This window comes from Hyperolius riggenbachi, chromosome 6, assembly GCF_040937935.1.
Source record: "Hyperolius riggenbachi isolate aHypRig1 chromosome 6, aHypRig1.pri, whole genome shotgun sequence".
Lineage (NCBI taxonomy): Eukaryota > Metazoa > Chordata > Amphibia > Anura > Hyperoliidae > Hyperolius > Hyperolius riggenbachi.
In genome coordinates, this window is record NC_090651.1 from 38,379,596 (window position 1) to 38,392,411 (window position 12,816).

Below are 12,816 nucleotides of genomic sequence, written 5' to 3' on the forward strand. Positions count from 1 at the left end.
CAATCACCTGCTCAATCACTGTTGCTGGGAGCGTTATGCTTATAACTACGCAGGTGCAAAATGCTACCAGACATGGGAGTGCGATTGAGGCGGCGTGCGGCTGCACATGCACAGTAGCCCACAACTGAGCTGAGTCACTGACTTTACCAGGGCTGACTACGGAAGAACGGAGGGGATCAGATAGACACCAAAGCAGCTGAAGGACCACAGGTTTTGAAGAAACCCCAGGTAAGTACAAATCCTGCTCTTCCCCTCGTGACAGGTACTCTTTAAACAGAGCATTACAAAACGCACATTTTCCAAATAGCCTTTACCTTCATATATAGCACAATTTTTCTGCCTGATTTCTTTCCAATGATTTCAATTAGTTGTAAGCTGAGGAAGATCCCCCAAGCTGCCCCCTCACTGTGCTTTGGCTGCCTGATATTATGAATTGGCGTTTATGCCTTCACCAGCGTCCGGACCTACCCGTCAGGACCTCCAGCTGAAAAGTATTAAAAGACAGAAAAAAAAAGGTCCGACTATTAAGAGGGCTGCAGCCGTGCTTGCCACACCCAGCGTAATAAGAACAATGTGTGTGTTTGTTGGCGTCCGGAACCTACGAAGGGTGTAGGCTTCAGTTTGGCAATCTGCCAACTCCCTCATCTCAGGACTCACAATAACAACATATGAAGATGGTGTGTGTGCGCGCCTTGTGTAGAGACATATATGGAACAATAGGAAACAGAAAACCCTCTCCAGACTTGTGCCATTAAAAGTGCCAAAGACAATAGGCCGAAATGAAAAATAACACAGGGACTTGTTAAGTGTTACTCAGACGTCAACAGCTGGCCTCTGAGTTTACAAAGAGCTTTTTTTTTCTAAACCAGTTTTTAAAATAAACAATTTACCCCCTAACACAGTAAACACTTTTTACTAATGAAGCTGAACCTGAAAGAGGAAGTTTGCTGAATAGAACTGAATACATTTTTAGATCTTGAACAATATTCATTTATAAATTATGTAGTCAGTTTGCCAACTGTAAAATCTTTACTCGCTGCGATTTACATTTCTTATTTATCAGTGATGCCGACATCTTTACTGCGGGCAAAATGAATCATTTTTCTTCCCCTCCTAGAAGTGAGCAGGGACATCACATGATCTAGAGTTATCTGCGGCACTGAACAACAATCCCACAGCGATTTACTTTGCCAGCAGTAAAGATGCCGGCATCACACCTAACCTTAACGCTTCCCTTCCCTATTCCCAACCTTATCTGTTCTTGCAACCCCCCCCCCCCCCCCCCCCAAAAGAAAAAAAGCCTAACTGTAAATTTTTGGGCCCATTGTAATTATCAGCAAGGAGGGGAAATTTAGGTGCACACTGCAGCAGATAAATATCGGTATAATTACAATGGACCACAATGGTGGCACCCAAAATTCCTGCTTCATGCCTAAAGCCCCCTGTGTAGCTGGTGCACCTAATTACATCTGTTTGATATTTAGGGTGCTCATTAATGATACAATGATGCGGCTAAATGATTGTTTCCGACTGCCGCAGTAACGATTGGTCATGCCCATACACTGCTGAATTCCCATTAACCAATCCAATCAGATCAATCTGAAAATGGAAAACTGATCGTAACAGCATCTGAACCATCGCCTCAATTGAGGGTTATCTAGCACGGTTACTAAGCCTTATCCGCAGTGAGCAGACCAGGCTGCTAGATATTGCTTTATCTCAGACTGCACTATGTAAGACTGACTTTATAGCACTAGTATTGGCAATTGTATAGTCCTGGCTGCAAGACGCTCTGATTGAACTGAAAATTACATTATTATGCAAGATGGCTGCTTCCACCCTAACTGACGGGATGAAGGGGAGGGGAATATATAATTGTTCAAACTTATGGATATACTCTAGGTCAGTGGTCCTCAAACTATGGCCCGCAGGCTGAATGCGGCCCCCTGAGGCTTTTCCACTGGCCCCAAAACACAAAATGCTTAACTTATAGATGTGGCCCACTGCAACTTTTAATATTGGTGGCCCTGCATATAGAATAGCAGTGCTGACACCACCCATCCACATATGTAGAAGCCAGCAAGCAGTAATTCGCTGGCTTCCAATTCAGCATCAGGTGACACTGCTGACCAACTGGACGGCAGGTTGTCACCTGATATGCTTCACTGTCTGGTGCACAAAGACGTTCTTCAGGCACCACATGACTAAATGGCTGCTGCTGGGAGTTCTCCTCTGGGCGTGATTGGGGGGAATCAATACCTAGATGCAATGTAATGTTTTTGAACATCATTTTATGTATGTTCCGGCCCCCCGGCAGTCTGAAGTATGTTGTCCCGGCCCTTGACTGAAAACATTTGGGGACCCCTGCTCTAGGTAAAAGGCAGGTATTATAACTATGTAGTAAATAGTAAGTAGATAGAGGATCTTTTCATTGGGTCTTATAAGGTTTGCATGATTTTTGTTTCTGGGTACATTAGGACTCTTACATTTTATAAATGACATTTTTGAAAATTGTTGACTTTTTTTTCTGTACCATTCTACATCCAACCGTCGTAATTTTAGCAGTGACAGAAGGTTTTCTCGTATTTGAATGACAAGTTTATTTTAAAATGTATCCGACCTTTATACAGCTTTGCTGAGTAGAAGTAGCTACAGTAGACAGGGTGTAAATTGTCTCTCTTGATTTCTAGAGCGGGTTCGCGACCTGCCCTCAATACCGCGAGCAGCACCGTACGCACACAAGCTCCTCCGCCAGCCCAAATATAGTACAAGTTGGCTGCGTGTTTTATAAGCTGCTCAATTGAATCATGTCTGCCTGCGCCTTGCATTTAAAAATTCATTCTAGCCAGCCTGCAGTGCTGACATGGATCTGATAAGACAGTGGAAGAAAACACCATTCTAAAGTAACCCAGCTGAACTGCACATGTTCTGACCCGAATTGTCTTCCCCAGAGCTTTTGTTACCTGGTGAGAGCACGGGTCCTAAAACGGCACTCGTGTCTGGGTATCTGCACGGCTAGCCATGCAGAAGAGTGCGCCGCGCTGGGACCGGCAAGGCAAAGAGGTGTTTCTCCGAAGAAGGTTTCTAAATGAGTGCGCGAGACTGAACTCTTTGTGAACTGGATTAATTATTAAAGATGCAGATGGAGCTGTCCGAATGATAAGAACACATCCTGACGTGTCATGATCTAAGCTTTCATTAAACCATTTCAGGCATGCTAATGGTATCCCAACGCTCATTACTTACATGCTCCCTCTTCATAGATATAATAACCCTACCGCCATAGGAAATGGCAGCCGGCGATGTCACTGCAGGCAGAGGAGTGCTTTACAGGCAACACGTCCGGAGTAATGCAACAAAAATGCCAAGTCTGTGGTTTAGGAAGGAGGTGCTCAACTTGCTTTCTTTGGTCAACTCTTCTCTAGTCCACTCTGCCAAACCCATACCAATTCTCCAGCCGTACTTTTTCCTCCAATTCTGGGGTGATGTCCGCAAGTCCTTCTGATAACCAAACCATACCAATACTCCTTCCCTCGTGAACATCTTCACATTCCTGTAAAGTCCTAATCCTGCCATAACACCAAGACCTTCATATTCACTTTAATAAGGTTTCATCTTTTAACTGAGTAACCAAGCAGCTCGAGGTGACCCGAACCACTACAACTTTTTCAACTGCAAAATTGCCAGAGAGAGCAAGTGTGTATACAGTAATAACTTACATTATGGAGCTACCAGCAATCCTTCTTCTGAAGGTGCTTGAACTTTTAGCGTAATAGACCTTTAATGCTTTCCTTGCATTGAAGTGCATCCACAGCTATAATTATTAGGTGATTCCCAAGAGAGTTATCCAGGGATTTATCGGACTGCTATCTGGAGTCAGTAAGGAAATTTTCCCCTTCAAGGCTAATTGACCCATGTCTTATAAGGTTTTTAGTCTTCCCCTGGATCAACTGGGCTATGTACAGGTTCAGGTATTTATATAGCACCAACATCTTCTGCAGTGCTGTACAGATTATATTGTCTTGTCACTTAACGGTCCCTCAGAGTTCACAATCTAATCCCTACCATAGTCCTTTGTCTATGTAAGTAACGTGTAGTTTATGTGTCGTAGTCTAGGGCCAATTTTAGGGGGAAGTCAATTTACTCATGTGTATGTTTTTGGGGAGGTGGTAGGAAACTGGAGTGCCCGGAGGAATCCCACGCAGACACGGGGAGAACATACAAACTCTGTGTAGATAGTGCCCTGGCTGGGATTCGAACCAGGGACCTAGCACTGCAAGACGTGAATGCTAACCACTACGCCACCGTGCTGCCCATAAATATATTCTCTATATTCCTACTGTGACTATTTCTGGTGGTGGGGCTAAGCTATATATTGTTATTCTTTCGTTGGAGCATGTATGGTTTTTCTAACATACAAAGAAAAAAAAATAGAAAGAGAAAAAAAAGAGAGAAGGAAATTAACCTCCCTCTTCAGAAACTCCTATTCTGATCACTGGGCAATAAGCCAGAAAGCGAACCCGAATATCATGAAAATGTGCAGGAAAAGCTGTAGCTGTGCATGTTTGTCAGATCACGCCTGGGCCTTCCAGGACGATTAGAGGTCAGAGTTATTGCAGAAGAGGAATGGCTCTCAAGAACGGCAATCTCGGACTGCTACCTGCTGTTTCATTTTGGAGGTTGGGAATACAGCTCCCAAAGGCCCTACACTTTGCAGGCTAAGGGATAATAATGTTGGCTGGTAAATAGTAGTGGATTCCAGCTGACAGTGGTCAATCCAATTCTTCTTTTTCCTTTATAAAGAAGTGGCGTGCTCGAAATACAAAAACAAAATATTGAGGGGTTAAGAACAATGTCCTGTGTGAATGGAACCTTATTGTTGTCGGATTACAAAGAGACAACTATATAATATATAGCTATGCTTTTTTATCACACATGTTCCTGGATCTGTTTTAAGGTGGCCACACACAATACAATATAAAGCTCTGATTCAAGGCAATTTAATAAATAATGTTTGTTTTTTGTTATTACAGCGAGAAATCTGATTTAGGCTTCTTTGACAATGCAAATTAAAATTCAGATTTGCAGTTCTGATGTACAATTCCGATTATCACTGGAATACGAGCACGGCAAATCCAGGAGAGATGGAGGTTTGGGCGCAGCCGGCACCACCATAGACTGTGATAGGAGTTACGGCTATAGCGGCGCTCAGTGAATAACTTCGTCCCGTCAGAAGACGGAGCTGAGGTTACTTTTAAAACACTGTAATTCGGCCGCCAGCAATAGCTGGAAGCCGAATTACATCATTCCCTACCATCCGCGTGGACCTGGAGGGGGAATAGTAATTAACGCCGCCGGGACTTGCGCAGCAGCAGGCTAAGCCGTATATCGGCTGTATCCTGCACCCAAGTCTCCCGGCAGCGATTTCGCTCGTATGCCACTGGATGTGAGCAACACAAGAAGAAAAACACAGGGAAAAAAATGCAGCAAGCAGGATTTTCTTTAATCCCATCAAAAATCACATCAAAGTTGGAAATCCAGATCACATGTAGTGTAAAATAAAAAAGACCTGAATTTTTATGTTCAATAAAACCGGATTAGAAGTGGTGGAAATTTCTGTACAATTTTTCAGAAGATTAAATGGCATGGGATAGTTCGTAAATTTCTTGATTTATAGACCCAAGCATTTATTTTTTTCTGTGTTTTAAATTTTTAATTTTTTTTCATTATTGAATGTGTGACAAATTGGTCAGAATTTTCAGATGTTACAGTCAACGAGAAAAATTGATTGTAATTCTTGAATGGAAAATTAATATATAAAATTGTATTGTCTGTGGCCACCTTTAGAGTTATAAACCCTTTTTGGTATCTTACTTAAAGACAATAAGGTAATGATACTGTTGAAAAGCTAGGACGGTCAGGTTAGGAACACACAAAAAAAAAAACAGAAAAAGAAAAAAAAAAACACATGTATGAGCAATCAATCCATGGCTCGCTCCAATGTCAAAATAATCAAACAATTCATGTGTAAAACATTAGTAACAAAGACACTATATGCTCAGTACACTATGTCATGAACATTTTTAGGCATAGGCAAACTAGCCGTTGTGTAGGCCACCAAGTGTAGGAGGACGCCCCAAAGAACCCTACCAAGCGCTCTAAATTTGTAAAAAGTATTTTACAAAGCTTCTGGTTACCTGATGTGGGGGTGGAACCATAATATAAGTGTGGGGAAAAACTAAAAATTTCTCCTAGCAAACCCATTTATTAACAACTCATCTCATAAACAAAACAATCATGGATAGTGCTATTAATGTGCTTAATGAGCTTGCGGGTATTTTAGAATTGTTCTTTGTTGATTGCCAAATATCCTGAGGATCCTGAGGTGTTAAAGTGAACATCCGGACTAAAAATCGACTCAGCAGCACTGAAAAGGCTTTGCGTTTCTTTAACAGTTTCACAGCATCAGAACTATGTTTCTCTTATACAAGCCTCATTTTTAGCTGCACAGAAGAAAACTGCCCGGGCTTTTTTCCCCTGATGCTATGCAAAGCATGATGGGATTTCTGATTTTGTTGTTCTCTTTCTGCTGTTTTGGTGCAATTTTTTTTTTTACATTTTGAATTTGACATTTGAAGCCTAGCATGTGCAGCTGGGAGGGGTAATCAGGACACAGGATAGTTGGAACTGTGTCTCCTGCTCCTTGTCACCTCCTTTCAACCAAAAAGATGGCTGCCCCCATGACAAAGATGGCAGCCCCCATGAATCACAAACATTTGCCTGTTCTTTTAAAACAGGGTAGGTAAGAGATTATATTACCTATCTATTCTAATTAACATAACTAATGTAACTTGATGACAGTATGTTTGTTTAGGCCGAAGTTCCCCTTTAAGACAAGCTAGAACTGTAGAATGTTCCAAAGCCCTACATCAAGCACTTGGACACAACAATCCAAACCAATGCTACTTCACTTTTCCACCTCTACCCATTTATTTTTTTGATGAATATGGTCAACAGTTTAACATGCAGATGTGTATGCAAAAGTACACACAATTTTTTTTAATCTGTACTGACATTGATTGTTCCTCTAAAACATCAAAGGACTTTGCCCTTCCTATCGGGGACTCCACCCCCTATGGTTCTTTAAGCGTAATCCCATTAAATGGAAAAAAAAGACACTGTGTATTATTAAAGTGGTCTGAAAGTCAGCATTTCTACTTTGTCTCTACAAGATTTCTCACAGCTTGAAAGCCAATATCCCAGAATTTTTTTTTTTTTTTTAGCAGAACATCACTGAAATGGTTAAACAACGCATTTGTCCTGCTATTCAGCTTCAAATCCGCATCCAAACTGGAGAGAACAGTATCTTTGGTTGCATTCCAATGTTGCTGCCAGGGCTGTGGAGTCGGTACAAAAATCTTCCGACTCCAACTCCTCAGTTTATGAAACCACGACTCAGACTCTAGGTACCCAAAATGGCCCAGACTCCGACTCCTCGACTCTGACTCCTTAATCTAATATTTAACAGGGGTGTGGATTTTGTACAAAAATCACCCGACTCCGACTCCACAGTTAATAAAACCATGACTCCGACTCCAACTCAGACTCCCCAAAATTGCCCCGACTCCTCGACTCCGACTCCACAGCCCTGGTTGATACATGTGTGTAAACACAGTGTAACAAGTGAAAAGGAGCTCTCTGTGAAGCTCTCAAGCACACAAACAGCTCAGAACAGCTTATTAGAAGATGTTAATATATAATAAAAAGCAGTTTGAATAAAATGCAATGGCAGGATTCAGGGCAAGATAAACTACACTTTGGAAACTTGTAATTTGTAAACAGACAATATTACTTATGCACAAAAGCAAATATAACTGTAAGAGTAATAAAAAGTAGGAAAACACATTTTTATTGAATGTTATGTCGGAGTATCAGGCCACTTTAAGGGCTATAACATTTTTGGCTAACATCTGAAACACTACATTGCATGTGCACCGTTATTTTTGCTCTGTTGCTTACTTGTTTCTTACTTCAATAAAAAAAAAAAAAAAAAAAAAACTTCGAGGAAAGAATTTTCCAGCCTTCCATTTCACTCCTTCTACAAGGTCACTTTAGGTCTCACAGTAAACAATCAAGCAACCACTGGAGTCCAAACATTTGTTCTGCACACTTGTTCTGGACCAGAGACCTACTATTGATTTCATGCTGCAGATTAGCACAGTTGCCAGAAAATTAGCACTTTTTTTTTTTTTTTTTTTTTTTTTTTTTAAAGTGGAGCTGAACTCAGAACTATCTCTGCTCTAAAAGATAAGCAACAGCAAAATAACCTTTAAAAATAAATCTTTGTTACAGCGGATACAAATCCTGCAACACATCTGCACTGTCTACTTCCTGCTTTCATGGAAGCAGACATATTGTTAATATCCTGTGCTTTCAAATGAGCTTATCTGCCGTGGCAGCTAGGTGACATGGAGAGATCAAATTACAACTTGTGATTCGACACAAATGAGGGGGAATTAGACAGGCTAAACTCTCTAAATACATACAGGGTACATTTTCTGTAGGTTTTGCTTCTGTCCTGCGCAAGGAGTTCAGGTCCACTTTAAAGGAGCGTGACATTTTACTCTAGGACAGACTAAGAACAGCGATAAGTTTATTTTTTCATTTTGATTACCAAGCACTAAACAAAATTTCCTGATGGAGCAAATGACCTATCCAACATCTCAGCATAGGAGCCAATGGAACACTAGTGCGGCGAGACCTGCATATTTCGGGATAAGATCTCATCTGGCAGAATAACAGCCCTTGTGTGATATCTATGAGGTTATTTGAGGTGTTCAAAACCTTACCCGAGCGTAATCAATCTGATCAAAGCACCGAAAAAAACTACTTTTGATCCATGGCTGCAGCAGACTCTCAAGACTGCTTACTACGCCAAGCACACCGCTACTAAAAAAGAATTGTTTAAACTGTTTGGACGGACAAACCCATCTTTAAACGTTTGTCTCCTGACTAAAGATCCTGTATAACAAAAAGATATTTGATGACACCCTCGGGGATTACCCTGAGGAAAGAGTGCATCAGGCCGTTAAGAGGTTTGGGGAAGTGTCTCCACCCAAACTCTGTTGTATTTCTAAAAGGATACAAAGATGGAGCGATGATCTGCTGTCTCTCTTATAATGGGATACAGATGGCAAGTACCTTGTGCCGGGAAAACAGATAAGTCTCAATTCTCCCTCCACAATGACTTAGGAAGTGCAAGAACAGATGTTCACAGCTGATATATTATAAGCTAGAGTTTATGGCTCATTGTGACATCATCAGACCTGAGGAACTGCAGCAAGCCAACCTCAAGAAACAGAGACAAGGGCATTTATATGGAACTGCTGCTCATAAGAGCTCCCCGCTAGCAACCCCGACTTGTTTAAAAAATAGGAAAAATCGTGGATCTCCCCGCTCAGCCTTTGGTGGCTGCCTGTAATAGCACCAACCCTGCTTGTAATTATTAGGTCAATTCAGGATCGGAGGCCAAGCAAAGTAATGGAAACATATTGGCATGATCTGCCTACTCATGTGCTGTTGGAAAGGTCAGTTTCCTAGACTGACATAGCCTGGTAGTGTCTTCTCAGTTATTTACAGGATTCTACCGAGCTGCAGTGCCTAACAGGTGGAGAATTTTTATCAAAGCGCCCTCTGACTGCTAAGCCGCCAATACTGGATATCAAAACCGCTATGGTGGGAATTATATGTTGCACAGAGGGGCTCAAAGTGAACTTTGTGGCACTCACTGATAAATTATGCTCACAGGGGATGGGGTAAGGGGAAATGGTAGGGACATAAGTAAATAGAATAAGCATCACCTTTACCACATTCGGCAGTGGTCCTGAACCTTATTGTGGGTACAATTCAAATTGACAAAGGGCTCCTTAGGACTCAACGGTGTATGCAAATTGGAAAAACTTTATTGACCTATAAATTATACATATTGCAGGACTAACTGGAAAAAAGCACACAGAGCTATAAAATATTTATCACTGATAAATTATCCTAACATTTATCACTAATAAGCACATACTTCTGATCCTTCTAAAAATCCCACTATTGCAAAAAAGATTTTCAAAACACAGACACGTAGGTAAACTATGCCCAACAGTTTTAAATGGGCACACAGAGTTGGACAGTCCTCTAGGGGTGTTTTCCCCCCTTTAACAAGGCATTCTCTTTTCAGTTAGAACTAGCGATGTTTGCTATGAGTACGTAGCTACTTGTAATCTAAAATTAAAATTAGATAGTGCTGCCTGTGGCAGAGGGGGGTTAACTTACCTGTGCCGTCACCTATAGCCAATGCATTCCACTTGTGGTTGATGTAATGCCACTACTTCCTCATCCTGGTTTTGAAGTAGGAAGTAGTGTAGTTGCGTGGACTACAAGAGGAATGCATTGGCTATATGCGCCGGCATAGGTAACTTAACCCCCCTATGCCATGGGCAGTATGACTTACATTACCTCCAAACCTTTCCTAACCCAATGTGTTGTGATGAGTGGCCTTACTGGCAAATAGAAAACTATGGACAGAAGTGGGACAAGCTCAACTTTTTCAATCTGAAGTCAAAAATTGCAGTATTATTCGGATAGAATCAAAGCCAGGTATATGCATTATGTGATCTCTCAATAAACCATGAATTTTCATGAATGTGCATAAGTGGATGGTGCTACGAACAGGAAAAGCCTGCAGATGCCCCAAACCATCCTGTCTTGTAACAGTAAGAACATAAGTGTCAAACCTGACCAAGGGCAGTACATTTAACTTCTTTTAAGACGATAGCAAATCTTTAGTGTGCTCTTAAAGGATACCAGAACTGAAAGGATAACGTGAATATAAGGAGCACAGAGAAACAATTAACGACCAGGGAGGTGAGAAGGAACATCTTAGATACATAAATCACAATCAGGCATAATACAACAGTAAGTCCACCATGTATATATTAAAAAAAAAAAAAAAACCAGGTAGCTTCAAACTGGACACCTCAGCTCAGATGATGGTTCTATTCTTTTCAGCTTTTTTTTTGTTTGTTTCTGTTCATGGGGCTTTTAACTAAGTGATTTACCCATGTCCCGTTGCTCATTTTCATCCGTTCTCCTTCATGTTTAGTCACATTCTTTGGGGGGACAAGCAGCTTGCACACAGCAGTGTGTTGTATCACCAGGTTTTACCATGCTTACCAAGACATTTTGTAGTCAGTACCCACAATTGCATAACCAGAGTCCATTAGCTAGACTGTTTGGCTGATGTAAGTGAATTACAGACCCTTATTAAAAGCCTAGGGATCTCCTAAACCTTATTAGAACTAAAAAAGTTTCTTTGTAGGGCTGATATAACAATCTACAATAGACAATGGGGTCCAGCTGAAGCTACCTTACATTTTTTTGGCTAAAGCATGACCTGGATAAACAAGAACCTGCACAGAATGCTATCTGCTTAGACATCTGCATTTAACGCACATGCAATATGAACATACAATGTGACACAAACGTATATTTCAAAATGGCTAAGGTCAACGATGGAAGTATTTTGGGGTACAGATTATGCCTAATTTAAGTACACTTACGTACAAGTACATTTATGCCTGGTACACAATCCTTACCTCTAAGGGCCCATTCACACTAGAAATCGCTAAACGCTAACGCAAAACGCTGAGCGTTTTTCTGGCGTTTTTTCCTAGCATTCTTTCACTGTATAGAGAGCGTTTTTCCAGCGATTAGCGTTTTCTAGTTCAATTCAAATACTTTTATTGAAACGCTAATCGCTCCAGAATCACTCAGAAAACGCTGCATGCAACGCTTTTGCGTTTCAGCAAATCGCTAAACGCTTAAGATGAGAACACTTCCATACACTTTCATTGTGCACACGTTTTTTTAAATCGCTAGCGATTTGCAGCAAAGCTGAAATCGCTCTGAAAACGCACAAGTGTGAATGGGCCCTAAGGATGACACTGGATTAAGGTGCTTTCCTGAGGAAGTGGCTAAGAGCATACAAAACCAATCACCAGTGTTAAATGAATCTATTTTATGAATCCATTGTTATCCTTAGAGGTAAGCCACCTGTTCTTTGTCATGTTTTTAACATAGTTTGATATCCCCGTGGGTGCCTCTTATCTCTTTATAACAGCAATAAATGTACCAAGACAAAAAAAATAAACAAATCATTTGTCAATCAAGGCCACCATCTGTGTAATCCATTCTTCTCACTATTTTTATAAGTTACCCATTAGCAGGAAAGACTAGACTCGTCTTCAGCACTATCCAACAACGGAGGAAGGGCCGAAACATAGTCAAAACACTCCCCCACCTCATCGTCCAAGCCTTCAAACATTCCATTAACCAAAATAAACAGCGAACCTGACACTCAATTCATTCTATAAATGCGACCCTTATGCAGAAATGATTTACGAAACGAAAAAGGAAGAGAGCGTCTTACCAAAATAATGAAAGCCACTGGACCAATAAAACTCCAGATGAAATTGTTGTCTATCGGCAGCCAGCACCTTTCGAGAGGAAAGAGCAGAAAATTAATACAAATGAGATTGGGAAATCATAGTTCACAGCGCAGGCCTCCTTCCCTCCTACCCCTTACCGAGCGATGCCAATATGATGTGAGAATTGGGGAATCTTTTTCCCGAAACCAACAGAGGGACTTGCAACCAAGCACGGCGCAGCCATCTGACTTGCTTTACAGGAGTATAATTTATTTACCTTACAAATGACTTGATTTATACAGTTGGATTTTTGCAGCAGGAGATCTCTGATCCGAGCCAC

General features: G+C 41.2%; 1 protein-coding gene across 17 annotated transcripts in view; it reads right to left on the reverse strand.

The window, feature by feature from the left end:
- Window positions 1-12,816, reverse strand: part of ADGRL2 (adhesion G protein-coupled receptor L2) — a 332,423-nt gene that overhangs the window by 36,677 nt on the left and 282,930 nt on the right. For all 17 annotated transcript variants that reach the window (XM_068239162.1, XM_068239158.1, XM_068239157.1 and 14 more), the window contains one exon: window positions 12,479-12,545. In XM_068239162.1, coding sequence (XP_068095263.1) covers window positions 12,479-12,545 — 67 coding nt within the window. The remainder of the gene's footprint in view (window positions 1-12,478; window positions 12,546-12,816) is intronic.